The 16,772-nt window shown below is 44.6% G+C and overlaps 1 protein-coding gene and 1 long non-coding RNA gene across 27 annotated transcripts; both read left to right on the forward strand.

Annotated features, from left to right (window-relative positions):
- Positions 1-5,348: 5,348 nt before the first annotated feature.
- LOC120644407 (omega-hydroxypalmitate O-feruloyl transferase-like) lies at positions 5,349-8,768 on the forward strand. Its single transcript, XM_039921031.1, has 3 exons — positions 5,349-5,480; positions 5,589-6,071; positions 7,626-8,768. The coding sequence occupies exons 1-3, from the start codon at positions 5,478-5,480 to the stop codon at positions 8,490-8,492; spliced, it is 1,353 nt and encodes a 450-aa protein (XP_039776965.1). The 5' UTR covers positions 5,349-5,477; the 3' UTR covers positions 8,493-8,768.
- A 677-nt stretch (positions 8,769-9,445) lies between these two features.
- LOC120644408 lies at positions 9,446-16,581 on the forward strand. Of its 26 annotated transcripts, none has more exons than XR_005663711.1 (12): positions 9,446-10,659; positions 10,747-10,863; positions 11,188-11,243; positions 11,609-11,683; positions 11,772-11,922; positions 11,998-12,095; positions 12,276-12,369; positions 13,173-13,316; positions 13,406-13,481; positions 13,565-14,147; positions 14,257-15,322; positions 16,015-16,345. It is a non-coding gene; the product is annotated as an uncharacterized LOC120644408 (long non-coding RNA). The 26 variants fall into 26 exon arrangements; XR_005663716.1 differs by having other exon boundaries at positions 11,609-11,669; XR_005663712.1 differs by having other exon boundaries at positions 11,192-11,243.
- The last annotated feature ends 191 nt before the right edge of the window (positions 16,582-16,772 follow it).

Genomic DNA, 16,772 nt, shown 5'->3' on the forward strand with positions numbered 1-16,772 from the left:
AACCATAGGAGTTGAATGTCTACTACATACTGCAACTATAAGGCTCACGGGCGGGGTTGTGGTACTTGTGATGCCCCGTCTGTTTAGTGAAATTTGATAAGGCCGTGGTGTGTGGTAGTGGTGGTTAAGCGTTTGAACGTACTAGACACATGCCGAGAATATGGTAATCGGTAAGCTTAAGTACCTGATTGGACCGGCGAGTAGACTTCTCCCTCACCTTCTTTGAACGTCGTTTCTCATGCGCGCACATGCGGGTGCAGAGTCGTCGTACTCTGTAGTCGAGGACGGTGACCCTGATCCACAACCCGGAAAGAAAGGGGAAATGTTGCACGTGTAACTCTATGAGTAACCACGTGACGTGTGTTTAGGTCTGCCTGGGCAGGTTAACAAATTCGATTCGAATCGTCTGCTTCTCACGGTTTGGGACTGCTTAACCCTTTTGCCACATAGAGTAAGAAGTGAAAGATAATGATGATAAATATGGTTGGTTGGATGATGAAAGATAATTATTTCCCACCATGTATGCTATTGGATAGATGCTCACATAGAATGGTTAATTGAACTAGAATTTGGAAGCTAAAACCTGAAATTAAGGATCTACTCTTTATTGCTTTTCGGCAAACAAACTCCTCAAGCCAAAAGCCTTGCATGTCTAGATAAAGGGCTTAGTATACCCTTAGTCGGTTAAGTCTTGCTGAGTATTAGTATACTCAGCCTTGCTTGTGGCTTTATTTTTTTTCAGGTGGTACATCTGAGGATGTGGCTGACGTCATGTACGGGCTTCATCATGATGTCTGGTTTCGACGCTAGATTATCGTTCGTTTTTCGTCACTCTTGAACTCTGTTGTCTTTTATAAATTCAACCTTGGTTTGTAATATTAATTCAATTTCATACTCTGTGCTGTAAAATTGTGGAATGTTGCATTCTCTGGGCTGCTTTGTCGATCCTGTTTCAAGTGGTTTAATCGGGATTTTACCCGACAGCACTGCCGGATTACTCCGTTTTAAGTGCGTGTTAACCCTAGTTACTGTTTCGGTGATGGTTAGCGCACTTAAGCCGGATTAATTTAGGCGGGGTTGCCACAACACGTATCGAATAAATAAAATATATCAAACCTAAATTAAACTAAATGTAACATAACATGCATAATTAAAAGATATGCAATATCCATCATACATCTTGATTAATTAAAAGGAGTACTTAATCCATTACAGAACTTAACAAAGGAGTACTATACATGAAATTTAAAAATTCGGTCAACAACACATAGGTTTTCAACCGTCCTTGCGTTGGAACGCAGAATGCTCTAACGGATTTCTTGCTGGCGCAGAAGAAGATGGCGGAGCTGAAACCTCCGAGTTTGGTGGTGACGAACCGTAACGCCGCAATAAATCCTCAAGATCAAACGGAGGTTCCTTGCCCCTTGCCATGCATTCTCTATATTCTTTTTCCAAATAACGGAGCGCTGCCCTATGAAAAGCATTCTCTATATTCTTTTTCCAAATTATTTACTATTACAATTACAATGATCAGATTAATAACTCTTGTAAATAACAATGAAATCATATAAAAAAGACGAAATGTATCATTAATCCTCAAGAAATCTCTAATTAATTGAAAGAATTCTCTATAACTTCTAATTACTTTGACACCCTTCAGTTCCAGGAGTACACTCTTTTCAATATCCAGAAATCCTCTAGAAGAAAAATAAACCTTTATTTCTGAAAATGTATATGTCACTAACCTCAACCCTGCGGTGATGACACAGCCTTTCGGGGGGACATGGTGCGGTACAAGGATGTCACCAATCGGCCAGTCGCAGCACCAACATTTACAATTAATAGGCACAACACTTGGCATAGGCAGCAGCTTGTTGATATGCTCTCAGTACAACAACGGTCATGCTGACTGCGTCAAATGCTGTCTTCTTATCAATCGGAAGTGCTGGTGATGCGACCAACCGATTTGCGACGTCCTTATAGCGCATCGTGTATCCCTGAAAGGTAGTGCCATCACCGTTGGACGGAGATTAACGACGTATACTTGTTTCGAAATAAAGATTTTTTTAGCTTCTAGATGGTTTCAATGTGAGCCTGATTAAATACATCACTAGAGTGTCAAAATAATCCATTCATAATACAAAAAATTCTATAATATACTCATTTCATTAATTCATTCATGAATAAAAAAATCAACTATCCACAGTATGGTCATATATACAAGTACATCACATGAAGTGTCTACACTCATTCAAAAAATTTCTACTATCCACATACTCATCTAAATCTAAAAAAAAATCACACCTACATATGCAATCTAGCTAAATGTCCAAGAAATAAGCTAGCTACACATTTTCTCTATTTCTAAAGCATGAAATGAGCTATACAAGCCAAGGAAGAAGAGAAAAACAAGCCCCAAACCTTTAGCGCCGATGGATGGACAGGGAATCAAAGATCTTCACAAATGTGGTGAAGAAATGAGCAAGAACTCTTCCCTCCCGAGCCGAGAACAGCATGAAACAAGTGAGCTGAATGGCTCGGGTGGGGGGAGAGAGAAGGGGATAAGGGGGCCAAGGTTTTTTGTCCCGGTTGGTAGTTCCAACCGGAACAAAAGGGTACGCGGGCCTTTTGTCCCGGTTAGAACCACCAACCGGGACAAAAGACCCCCATTTTGTCCCGGTTGGTGTCTCCAACCGGGACAAAAGGCCTTGGCCCCCATGCTGACCCGGCTAGCCGTTGGACCCGGGACAAAAGCCACCTATTGTCCCGGGCCCAAAGGCTGCCGGGACAAATGGTCTGGAACGAAGGCCTATTCTGTAGTAGTGGAGACGGCGGCGGCGGCGGCGCCGGCGGGTGAGGCGAAGGCGGCGGGTGCCGCAGGAGCACGTGGACTCCATCCTCTCCTGGGACCTCTCCCGCTACGTCTGCCGCGCCCCCGACAACGTCAACAGCATGCCGTTCTCGGAGGAGTTCAAGGCGGAGTACCGCGCCGTGCAGCTCCGATCCGTCGCCCACATGCGGGAGATCCGCCGCACGAGGGCTGAGTTGCAGGGGTTCGTAAGGGCCCAGCTCGAGGAGCGCGGCTACGTCGAGGCCGATCCCGAGATGTTCGCCAAGTACAAGCGCGAGCTCCAGCCGCAGGGCTAGGCGAGATCAAAAGCTAGTGCTTAAAGATTTTTATTTTGTTTATTTAGCAGTAGTAGTGGCATGCAAGGGAAACAATAATCAGACGACTGCGCCTAAACCCGTCCTGCCTGTCGAAGTAGCTTATATATATGTGTGTATCGGCTCTAAAAAGGTGTCAACATTGGTATGCCCCACATGTGGAGATTATGGATATCACCTGATTTGTTAACACACATCTGTCCTTAAGCTAGCAATACCAGTTCGGAGAAATTTTCCACGTATTTCAGTTTGTGCTGAGCAACTTCTGATCCTTACCAAAAGGATAGTTAGTTAATTAGCTTGCGAAATTAAGACCTGCAAGTCTTGATTCAGACGCCAGTACGCCACTCAATCCGATTGCAACAACCGCCATGTCGCCAAACCAATAAGGTTCATCACGGCAAATTTAATTTTATCCAGATTAGAAGGCTCAGCACGATACTGCTTCCCCATAAATTTTTCACATATCGACACACCCGTGGATCTAGATTATTACCCTCAAATTTCAGAAAGTTCAGTAGGAAATTGAGAGGGAGAGATAAGGAAAAAGGAAAAAACATAAAGAGACAGCACTTATTGCTGCCTCACGTGGGCCGTCAGCCTTTCCGTTGGTGGGCTGTTAAGGCCTTTTTCTAGTGGGCTGTTAGGCCTGTCTCAGTGCATATTTCGTGACAATGTTATTGAAACCGAATTTGATGGGTGTTACGAGAATAAAACTTCTTTAACACTCACCCTAATATTTTCTCATAATACCCCTACTATCATATTTGCAAATTTACTGATATGATATAAAACTTAATATCCATAAATTACGAAACTTTTATTGAGATTGGACTTAGGGCTGTGAATGCAATCACCATTAGACCATGCGGTAGCCAGATTACAATGAATAAATTGAGCCCGTGTCTTTTTTCTCTTTTGTATGATTATTTTTTCTCAAAATATAGTATATACGCAGACGCTCACACCTCTTAATATATCTACAATAATCTACATCTATGAGTACTTTCGAAAGACTAAAACGCCAGATCTCAAGATTGATAAAGTTACCACAGACGCCGCTATCAATGCACACGTCGCGTGCCAATGAAAAAATAGCTCCAGTTATTAAATCCTGAAATAGATCGAGAAATATAAGCACTCGTGCTTAGTCAAGAACTCAAATTCATATAGACAAGTTCCACCATAGAAATCTTACTAGCCGATTTACGTTCAGTTCACTTTTGAAAGACCAACTGTACATGTTGTAGCAAAACAAAAAAAGAGAAAAAGAAAAAAATGCACCAACCAAACAAATGTCCTAAGGAATTTTGTTTTACGAGGACAAACGTCCTAGGAACTTTGTACTCCTTTTCAACCAAGTGATGTACCGTCGGTGCTTGGCGCACGTGTTCTTGCCGAGTTCATCAGCTCTTGCTTAAACAGTCACTACACTACCATGACAATGACATGGCGGTAGTAGGATTATCCACGAAAGAATCAGGCAATCGGCGCTCGTCTCAGCATCGTTCACGGTCAGGCGGTCAGCCTTTAACAGATCTTTTGCACGTACGGCAGCAGATCAGCTGGGTTTGGCCAACGCTCCCCAACAAACTGGACGCCGGCCGCCGGCGCGGGGAGGCGGCGGTGGCCAACCCCAACGGAAGCCCCCGCCCGCGACCTCCCAACCGACATCGTCGAGGCGGATGGTCTCCGACACCGCCCACGGAGACGCAGCCACGCGTGACGCACGACCGGGCCGGGGGGCGCACGCTCCCTGACTTGTGGGCCCACCGGCCTGAGCTTGAGAGTTTGCCTGCCTCAAGTTAAATTGATTTTACGGCGAGACAAGTTCCCATGTAAATCCTGCTGGTTTGTTTGTTTGTCAAAAAGGCTTCTTTTTTATTTTACTACGTGGAGTCGGTGGTGCGTAGTACAAATATACTAGCAATAGCTTTGTCAAGCGTTTGGTTCAATTAAAATAGTGTTAATCTCAGATTATTATTTTTTGGAACAAAATAATCTCAGATTATTTTAGTACAACAATCAAATCCCAGACAGAGTGAGATTGGTAGTTATGCAACCCCTCCAACCCCAACTGTTTTGCATCAGCACCTCCTACCTTGACTAGTCCTTCAAGCAAGCTAATAAGCCACCGTCCCCACTGCTATATAAACACTGCCCCCACAGACCCCCTGAGCTCACAAATCACAAACCCCATCCTCTCCTGTCTCTCAATCTCTCTGACACACACTCTCTCTCTAAACTGTCCTTCTCTCTCTAGAACCATCACCACCAGTCCTCTCTCTCTCCGGCCGAGCGCATCGTCGACCATGGTGAGTGACATGCATGCTTAGTTGCTCAAGCTGGTGCTTTGCTGATCAGGCATCATCTGTTGCGAGAGCATGTGTCGTGATGTGACACCATGATTTCTCACGGTGCAGGTCGTCGAGATGAAGGAGAACGGCGTGGCGGCGGCGGGCGCGAGCGAGAAGGCGGCGCAGCAGCTGAGCGTGAAGCGCGGCGAGCCGACGCTGGTGCCGCCGGCGGAGCCGACGCCGACGGGGGAGCAGTACTACCTCTCCAACCTGGACCAGAACATCGCCGTGATCGTGCAGACGGTGTACTGCTACAAGCAGCCCTCCGGCGACGGCGGCAAGGACGACGTGGCGGCGGCGCTCCGCGACGCGCTGGCGCGGGTGCTGGTGCACTACCACCCTCTGGCGGGGCGGCTGGGCATCAGCCCGGAGATGAAGCTGACGGTGGAGCTCACCGGCGAGGGCGCCGTGTTCGTGGAGGCCGACGCCTGCTGCGACCTCGCCGACGTCGGCGACCTCACCAAGCCCGACCCCGCCGCGCTCGGCCAGCTCGTCTACTCCGTCCCCGGCGCCAAGCACATTCTCGAGATGCCACCCATGACCGCGCAGGTACGCCGGGCCAATTAATTACTGCCTCCCTTGCACGCTTCCGGTTGGGCTGCCACCTTCGACGAAGCCGCGCGCCGCGTTAATGGCGGGATGGGGTTGGGAGAGAGATGGAAAAAGGTCATCACCCCGTGTTACTTCTTTTACTGGGGGCGCCGCGTGAGAGCTCAGGAATGGGTTGGGAGGTTGAGGAGATGAATTCAATGGCATGGCTAGCATAGCATAGGAAATACAGGAGCGGAAATGGGAAATTTACTGGTCCAGCCTTGGGACTTGGCCTCGTCTGCAACACGGGCAAGTTTCTCCATTTACCTAGGTGCTGAATTTACTGCGTGCCAAATTGGTGATACATCATACATGGGCACCGTACTGTGGTTTTGCGAGAAATTGGAACGGCCAGATGAGTGTTGATTCTTCTTTCACAAAAAAGAAGCATGTTTCATTGACGGTTTATTTTACGGGAAAAAAAACAACCGGTGGGTAACTGTTTCGTACTAGTGTTTTCTCCCTGTGTAATGATTTGCTTGTTTGAACAAACGGTTTTGGAAATGATTAATAGAAAACCTCTGATAAAGATTAAAGTTTGTGCCATACAGCCATGTTTAGGTTCAGGTACAGTTACATTTTGTATTTCAGTCAGTCAACCGGCACTCGCAGCAACTCATCCACTCAAACATTTTATATGTATTAGTGTTTTTCAAAGACTTTGTCAATAATTTGCTTGGTTTTATTTTCCATGATTCGGGGCGTTTAGTCTCTGTTTGGTTTCTCCCTGTTGGAATGGGACAGCTCAAGCACTTTAATGGGCTGGGCACTATTCGTTCTCCTTGCTGGAAACGTCTTTTCCCTTGACAATAGTACTACTGTACTTGTTTAGATGTATTATTAGTATTTGTTCAAATGTTTTGTCGTCCATCATCTCTTTTTTGTTTTAAAAAAAAAGTGTCCATAGTTTGTTGATTTGAAGGTGGGGGTGGTTTCAGCAGAGTATACCAACCAAACGCAGTCGTAGATGATTACAGAATCTCTGATGGTTGCATAGTACTACTAGCATCTGTTTGGTTTTCTTCCCTGTTGGAATGGGAGGGATCAAGAACTAAATGTGGATCAAGAACTAAATGTTTTCTTGGTGAAATGTTAGATCACCAACCTCTACCTACAAATCAACCAATCCATACGGACAGACCCATGTCCTGCCATTGCCCACGTCACCCATGACATGACACACCATGGCACGACCAATGTTGACCTCCGACATGTGGGGCCAGGGTGACATGAAAAATTAATCCACACATGAGTACATGACTACTTTCATCAATAACTCATGTGTCAGACTCAGATCACCACAATAGCTTGCTTCCAATCATACTTCCAATCATTTGTGCATTGTTTGATAGCAATATTCATGATCAAAGTACTAGTTGAATTGAACCATACAAACTCGTCGAAACATATCTGTTACAAATTTCAACAGATTTGTCAAATTGTCAGCAAGTGTCAAATTACTCCATGTTTGTTTTTGAACCATGCATGGGCTGACAATTGATCTGCCCGCAGGTGACGAGGTTCAGGTGCGGCGGCTTCGCGCTGGGCCTGGCCATGAACCACTGCATGTTCGACGGCATCGGCGCCATGGAGTTCGTCAACTCGTGGGCCGAGACGGCGCGCGGCGCCGCCGAGCTCACCGTGCCGCCCTTCCTCGACCGCACCGTGCTCCGGGCGCGCGACCCGCCCGCGCCCACCTTCCCGCACCACGAGTTCGCCGAGATCCCCGACGTCTCCGACACGGCGGCGCTCTACGGCTCCCAGGAGCTCCTCTACCGCTCCTTCTGCTTCGACCCGGACCGCCTGGAGCGCGTCCGGGCGCTGGCGCTCGCCGGCGGCGACCTGGGCCGCTGCACCACCTTCGAGGCGCTCTCGGGCCTCGTGTGGCGCGCGCGCACCAAGGCCCTGGGGCTCGCGCCCGAGCAGCGCACCAAGCTGCTCTTCGCCGTCGACGGACGGCGCCGGTTCGTGCCGCCGCTGCCCCGCGGCTACTTCGGCAACGGCATCGTGCTGACCAACGCGATCGCCACCGCCGGCGAGCTGCTGGCGGCGCCCGTGTCGCGCGCGGCGGGGCTGGTGCAGGACGCCGTGCGGATGGTCACCGACGAGTACATGCGGTCGGCGGTGGACTACTTCGAGGCGACGCGGGCGCGGCCGTCGCTGGCGTCCACGCTGCTCATCACCACGTGGTCCAGGCTCGAGTTCCACGGCGCCGACTTCGGGTGGGGCGAGCCCGTCATGTCCGGCCCCGTCACGCTGCCGGAGAAGGAGGTCATCCTCTTCCTCGCGCACGGCAAGGAGAGGAAGAGCATCAACGTGCTGCTCGGCCTGCCGGCCACCGCCATGGACGCCTTCCAAGAGCTCATGGACGAGATATGATGGATCTTGTGCGGCCGGCCGGTGCCCGCGCGCCGGCTGGGACAGACCTGGGTGCTATACATACATATATATAAATGCAGGGTGCTTTATGCTTAAATTGCACGGGGTTTACAGTACGGTTGTGTTAATTGTGGTGCATGCGTGTGTTAATATTCACTCTATGTTGGTGTTTAATGGATATATATGAGAATTCGTTATCAGCTGTAATGGTTTTTGTTTAAAGAAAAATAGCAGCTGTCGTTGCTTTAATTTACCAATACTTTAGTTGAATGAAAAGCAGCAGCTTAGTTTCTTAAACGACTTAATCTTTTACTTTAGCTGCAATTACGAAGTCTTTCTTGGACTGAGCCACTTAAAAATAAATGATCTAAATACTCACTACGACTGTTTATGGATCTATACGAGAATATGAGGAAAAAAATATAAAATACACAAGTGCATTTTATTCTTTCTTTTTATATGGAGAAACATTATTTGAATTATTGGGCGGTAATCCAGCTACGAGAACTTGAATGATTTTGAAAAAAATAAAAATACAACAGGCTAGACACTTAATTACTTGGGTTTGCTAGTAAATGAAGTAAAACTTATACCTTCGAAAACTCCAAGTTTCAACTCGTGATGGCAGCCAGGGGTGCTCCCCACATGTATTCATGGTATTCAGTTGAATACCTTTTTTTTTGGTAAAAAAATTATATACATAGTATATAAAATGTATATGTATCATAAAATAGAAAATGACACTACAAAACAAGCTTTCCAATTGCATTTTGCGTCTTGGGCTCAATTGTCTCACTACTCCACCTCCTCCAATCCAGTTGCGGTGGCCCAACTGCTCCCCCCTCCCCTCAGCCCTCAACCGGTCAACCCCGACTCCCTTCCGAACTCTAGTCTCCTTATTCCCCTACTGTTGATGCTCGCTACAAACCCATTTTGGACACCAAATCTATACTATAAGGATCCATGACAATTGAAACAATCCTCACCAAAGTTAGCCTTCATACCCACCTCACAAACCCCCACTTTTGGACCCACATGTAAGGCTAAAAGTTTGACAGGAGAGGATGGCAGACGGATTTTCGTCGTCCCCGCCCTTTCAATGAGGCGCTGTGCTCCCGATCGCAAGAAATTTTTTTCACCGCGCCGATGTTTACCCTTCCTCTGTACCTGCCCGCCCATTGGTCCGATTTCCTGCCATCACGCGGCGCCTAGCCTTCCCGTCAATCACGCCGCCTCCACTGACCCCCTCGCGATGCGCCTTCCCCCGATGTCGCCTCCTCCCTCGCCCACGCTCGCCTCGCGCCCTCCCCTCCATCCCCACGCCGCGGCCGCTGCTCCGTCCCTGGCCGCCTCTCCATCATGGGCCGCCAATCCTCGCCGTCCTGGCCGATCTGCGCCAAGTCTCCTACTCCTCCGTTCCGACCGCATGCTCCTCCGGCCCCGTGCGCCCCACCGCCGTGCTACTCCTCCTGCACCTCGCACCCTTGCCTCCCCCGCCACCGAGCCCCTGCTTGGGCCCTGACTGAAACCCGGCGACGGTCGGCGGATCCAGCAGCAGTGTTGGTGGAGGCCCCCTTGGCGATGACGAAGGCCTGGTGGAGGTCGTCACAAATGGCGGGGATGGTGGCGAAGATCCAGTGGATTCCCGCGAGATGGCGGCGGGGCTCTGGCAGGCGCGGCCCGCGGCATGGTCCCTCACCGGCGGGACCAAGTGGTGGGCGCCCCTGCCGCTCGTCCTCGCGGCGCCCCCTCGCCGGCGCCCCCACGCTTCAGATCTCTCCTTCCCACAGTGGCCGGCGGTGTGGATCCGCTTCCTCCCTGGCCGGCTCAGGTCCATGGCATCCATGGCCGGCGAGGCCCTCCTCCCTCACCCCTCCCTGGCCGGTGCGGCCCTATTCCCTCCCCCCTCCCTGGACGGCGTGGGTCCATGGCCGCCGTGCCCTCCTCCGGCCATGCGCACGCGGCGGCCTGAGCTCTGGCGGTGGCGTCCATGGCTGGCGCGGCTCCGTACTGCCTCTAGGCACAAGGAAAGGGTAGACTTTGTTTTTTCATCTAATTTTTTGTTCGTGCTTGTGCAAGAGGTTGGCATCCGCCTACAGGTGAATAGCCTGTGCAAGCACAAGCACCTTTCTTTCGAAGCCCATCAAGTGGTGAAGTAGCTCATCAGGTGAAGACTGCAAACAAGAATATATATTGTTGCTAACGATAGCATTTTCTGGTTAGCTTCTTCCTAATTACCCCTTCTTGTTTGCAGCGTAGTGTTCGGAACTTGGAAAAAATTGAAGGGTATTTAGTAGTGGACTGATTGGGATTTGTCTGATGAATCTGATGATAATGGCTGCACCTTCATGATGCATATCAACAACGTCAGGTACCGTGCATCCAAAATCATCATTTTGACTATATGTAATGTTTATTGCACAACATGCTCAAATTGATATCTTGTTTGTGGCACCTTTTGCTTTATGAATCATCTTGCATAACCTTTTGGAATCCAAGGTTTATCTGAAGCCAAAGTTGATATGATTAGTGAGGCAGCTTAAAAACATCTGCTCTGATCATTTAAATTGTTTTTTACCTAAAAATTTCCGTGCAATAAGTTTGGGAGCAATTCCTTTTGATCCATCAACAAGGCAACAATATGCCTTGTTTCTTTCAACCTAGAAACTATATGACATATTTTATTCGTGGTCAGTCAGGTTGCCTATGCAAGAATTGATTGTATAAACTGGGCTGGCCTTTCAACTGATGGTGATCTTTCGACACTTCGTTATGGATATTTTCCTAATTAATATGCTGTCAAAAACTTTTCATACATTTTTTTTGGTGATTCAGAAGCATGCATATGAAGATTCATTCCATTATATTTTGTGTTCTTGTTCTCTTGTGTTTAAGGTTAGCATAAATAATTGAAAATTAAGTATTACATGCATAGTAAGGTGACTTTTCCATAATTGTCACTCTTTTCACACAATGATCGTACAAAGCCTTAGCCCTACAAGCCAGCCTGGAGCCGAGACCCAGTTTCTTGGGGTAGCAGTGACCCATATTAATTTTGACATCTATCGTTCCATTCAGAGTAACGTTGCACTTAAAGTGGAAGTTCTTATGCTTAGGTTAACACTTGGCGACGTTTCTTGGAGTCTTGGTGAACTCTGACATGACCATCTATTGTTGGTTGGTTTTCTAAGGTCCACAGAATCAAATTCACATACTGCTTGTAGTAGTGTCATCTAAGTGCCTCAACTGATTCATTCAATCTTTCCTGTATTGTGTCAGATTGGAGGACCTTACCTGGCCATATATCTCTGGGGTTTTATGTTTGTATTAGCTCTCCTAATGATGACAATATACCCCATCGTGATAGCTCCTCTGTTCAACAAGTTCACACCTAAATCAATGCCTATTCATATTGTGAAGACATTAATTAGTAATACGTTCATTTAGCATAGAGTTGTCTTCTAATTAGACTGATGGTTTAATCAGTGTTTTTTTCTGTGTTTAGGTTGATAAGCACATTGAGAACAGCATGAATATTTGGGTGGGATTTAGCATACGTTTGACCCTGTTGATACTGCAATTAGTGTGTGCAATGATCTACAGGTAGATAGATCTTGTCCATTCTCTTTTTTTTTGTTGAAAAGCTGTACATTCTCTTTTCTAAGATGCCACAAGGAGTATTCATTCAATTGTGTTACAATTTTCGAAATGGTTATGTCTGTACTCTATTTATTTACGTACACTGAAATTGATTTATCCACTACGCCACATTTGGATATGTAGTCGTGCCTGCTTCCAAGTTCCAATGCCTTGTTATTGTGGTCGACTCCACAAGCAGATCAAGGTGTAGACTCTAAAAGTTTCGGAGAATTACTTGGTAAAATTCTTTAATATTTTTTCCCACTACTCTTTTTGACATTTTAAGAAATTTTAAAGTCGATTCCCTGGTGTTTTCTATTCTTTTCTGAAAGTGGACTATTTAAGTTTCTTTGAATTTGTTACAAATAGATTGTTGGATTTCATATAGTCCTATTTTTCTTTTTGAGGATGAAGTTGTGTTGACATGAATAAAAAATTGATCTTTGATCCACAATAAGATTCAGAGCTATTTCTGACTGTATGACTGCTATATGTAGCTATGTATGAACTTCTTATCTGCAAACTATTAGTATAAGTAGAACCAATATGTTTGCTAGAACATATAGTCAGGATAGTGAATAAAACATTGAGGATACTGCTCTTATCATTTTTAGAAATTAACATTTTAAAAACTCTTGATTCAGCTCTCCATCAATTATGTTGATACTGCTCTTGGCATCAATATGTTTATTCTTAGGTTGCATTTATGGGCTTTGTTTATATAATGTGATGGGCCTAATAATTTAAAACTAGAGTTACTAATGTGAAACTAATTGTCCAAATTGAAAGGAGCCCGAATTTAGGTTTTATTTTTTTTTCAAATGCAGAGCACTAGGTCTTTAGCCTAACTTACTGGTTCAAGAATTATTACCTGATTACTGACAGAATTCTAGGTACAGGCCTCACCGGCTCAGGTGCATGTAATCTATATTGGCTCAGGATGCACTGGGTCTTTTAAGGCAAGTTTAAAGATTTTCATCGCAGAGAATGCAAAGCTGTTAGACTAAACTTCCTAAATAAGAAATTCCTTTTCCATGATAGGCAGCAAATCCAGGATGTGTCCTGGAAGATTTTGTTAGATGGCACTCTCCACTTGATTGGTCTGAAGACTGTGCTGCAAACAGTACCACTGTAGGGGAAGGCTCATCTAGACGTGGGCGGTTAAGTGATAGATGCAAACAAAAGGTGATAACTGATAAAACTATCTCCGTCTCTCACCTGTGCTATAACCATGTTTCCTAAATGTTTTATTTTGAGGTGGCTTTGTTATCCAGAGGGAAACTTGTGGGAGGCTGCAAAACCTATACCTGCCGTTGAACAGACTCCAATATATGATGAAGATTTAGCAATGTGAGCAGAAAATACATTGACAAGTTGTTGTGTTGAATCTTGATATCACTTGTAAATAATTATGGAGCAATTTAATCTTGTAGGGAGAGCATCTTTGATTCCTTGGAAGTTATTGAGCCATCTAAATTGTTTTAGCTGCTACTTGCTGTCATTGTAAGTTCGATGATCGCCCTTTTTCTTTTTGTCTTGTTTTTGCAGCTAGCTGCTAACTCTCGATCTTATTTATCTTGGGACAAACTCTAATGTCTTACTGACTGCTATTTGCGAATAGCAGCTTTCTGTAAGTTTTGTGGCAGCAGATAGCAGCCTGTTAAAATTATTCTAGGATTGCAGGGACTACATAGCTGACACATAGCTTCCAGGATGTAGTCACCTTGCATCAATCCAAATGCTGTGCTGAATTTGCTCCTTGTGATATCCTCCTCGACATTGTGCTGACCTCTGGCCCTTCATCAATAGATTTTATTTAGAGAACAAGAGTTCCAGCCAAGTGTTTTTTTTTGGCTTCTACTGCTTTGTAGACAGTGGACAGTGGTGAGGCTGCACAAGCATGGTTTCTAGGACAAAGTGATTGTGCTTCATGTGGTCAAGACAGAGACAGTGGAACACTTATTCTGCATTGCCCATTCAGCAAAGAAGTCTGGTTCAGACTTCTCAGGATGGCACGTTAGTAGATCCTAACACTTGCAACTGAAATATGAAACCTCATTCACTAAGTGGTCGATAGCATCAGGGAGGCGCTGATAAGAATAACAGTAATGCTTTCCAATTGCAGCTTTAAGTACTACCAACAAATCCCAGCAAGTCTAATCAACTCAGAAAGAAATACGGTATGCCTTGTGCCATTTGGTAGCCATGACTTGAAAAATGTGTTTTCTACTCTGTATATATTTTTTTTGTATTGGAAGTCATTATTTAAACTATTCTTTTATATGCAGAAAGATACCTGGTTACAAGTTAAGCCTTACTAAATTTCTTTAAACCATTTGGATGTTCATTTATTTTATGTCAATAGTTTGTTGTCATGAAGAAGAATATTCCTCATATATTAGAAGCTGAGCCTCGTATATGTATGATTGGAATATTATGGTCAGATTTGAGCATCCTCCTCCTTTTCTGTATATAGAAGCAAGAGCTTTGCTCCAATGTGTTGAAGTGAGAAATATTCATATTGTGTCATCCGTGGAGGCATGTGGGGCCATGGCGGCAGGTATGGCAGCTCTGATGCTGTTGCAATTGGGACTTGGGAGGGCAAAATAAGATAGTAATATTTTTTAATAAAAGAGAGATATGAATTTATGTGTGAATAAATATTTTTTTAGTCTCACCTTGCTTTGTTATATTTTTCCTTTTCTTTATGGATAGGATATTTGAATTCAGGATACATGAAGCTTTTTTGTATTTTCTATTGATCTACTAATATAAGCAGCAGAGAAGCATGCTTGGTCGGGCCTGCTAGCTTGCCCTGTAGGAAGAATCTAGATATATTCTTGTGTTTGAAATATTGATGATCGAGCAAACATGTTTTCTTTATATACTTGCATTGTACGTGTATGGTTCTTTCCATACTAAGATATGGTTCTTCGGTTGATCCATCAATTTGTATTTCATAAATGGTGGCTAATTGCATAAAAACAAACTGTAAGTTTCCAGACTTGATTTTTGGTTATTTAAGTTTCCAAACAATTTATATGGCCCATTCTGATTTTGGTTCGTTTCTATCTTAACTTGGTGTTTGCATTATGGGTGCAGACTAAGCTCATCAAGGAGTGGGAAAACTACCGGTTGTTGGATCCTGCACGTTATGGCTTTTCTGGAACAATGGTCTTTCTGAAGCATAGGTGAGTAATGGTTACTTACTATTGTAGGACCATTGTTGCTTCATGAATTTGACAATTGTGTCATATCTGTTGAAACTCTGTCTATATATTGACTGACTTTTCTGTTCCTGGATATGTATTGATGTCTTATATCCCGCTGGCCTAATGATACATAGGTCACCCTTTCTGGTTAGTTCACATCACATGATGTTTGGAGTTGCAAACATGGACTTGGTGACAATGAAATATTTAAAAACTTCTATTAGAAGATGCAATTACTTTCTCCATCCGATCTGAATTTATGCAATTACTTCTATTAGAATGTAAGTCCAGAAAGTTATGCATCCACCACATACTGTAGACATTCATATTGTGGCTAAGAATCGATCTGTCGCCTTCAAGATTGTATTGCTTGAACCTGTGCCAGGGGATAATTGGTTTTGGCCCTTGTGCGTACACGATATAGTTATTTGTCAGAAAGAAGTGCATGAAACTAATTTGATCTAATTGATTATAGCCCGATTCAAATTTCGTAGCACTAGCTTTTCAGAGAAATCTGGGACCATGGTATGAATAAACTACATGGAAAAACTAGCTTACATGAACTTATCTGAATATATTTTAACTTCAAAATTGATTATATAGAACGATTCTTTACTATAGATATAGTATATTACTCTACCTACAAGTTACAAGATCCTATTTATTTGCAGGATAATAATCGAATGGGAGGGACCCAAAGGAGGCTGATGCTACTGCATTATGGGAGGGTGTTTGTCTGGACCAATATTGGCACATATCCTTAGTGCCCCCTGGAGGAAAGGCGACAGCTAGAGCATGAGTTAGAGTTTGCCCTTTTTTTTTCTTCTATCTTCCATAGTGCTTGAAGACTCCTATCAGTAATTATATTTTCTTAACATTAATAATTATCTATTCTGCAAAAAAGTTTGTTCATTGAAATATAAAGTTTGTTTTTTAGGTTTAAAAATTTATTGTAAATGCAGTGTCAGTTGATATTGGGGTTGCAAAGTTAAGCTTTCTATTGCCGCAGGTTGGAGAATAGACAATGGCATGGATGCATCACAAGACAAATTAGACAAGTCAGGGTGTAGTTTCTAATGATAATGCTGACAACAATTTTTTGTAGGATGACCCATCATATGTATGAAGGTTCACGTTTGTTCATTAAAAATGTCTGCAAAATTCTAAAATGTTTGGATCGGTTGCTGGGGAATTTTGGAATAAAATATTAATAAAGACCAACATACTTTTGTGGGGAACCGGTAAAAACTTCTGCCACAAAGAATGCTTGTGATAAGAACCCTCGATTTTTCGCGCTCTTGCTACAATTAAACGATCCTCTATCTTATGTCAAAACAGAGTAGATCACTTAAAAAAACCTGAACCCCTTTTATCTTTTCTGTATCGTGGATCGTGAAAATAGGTACGGCCATACATAACATAGAAATCA

Source organism: Panicum virgatum, chromosome 8K (genome assembly GCF_016808335.1).
Source record: "Panicum virgatum strain AP13 chromosome 8K, P.virgatum_v5, whole genome shotgun sequence".
Lineage (NCBI taxonomy): Eukaryota > Viridiplantae > Streptophyta > Magnoliopsida > Poales > Poaceae > Panicum > Panicum virgatum.

What these genes read in the sequence shown, in the direction of transcription:
- LOC120644407 (XM_039921031.1), top strand. An exon ending in TGCCACCCATGACCGCGCAG is followed by an intron (nt 6,072 to 7,625) that starts GTACGCCGGGCC and finishes ATCTGCCCGCAG; the next exon opens with GTGACGAGGTTCAGGTGCGG.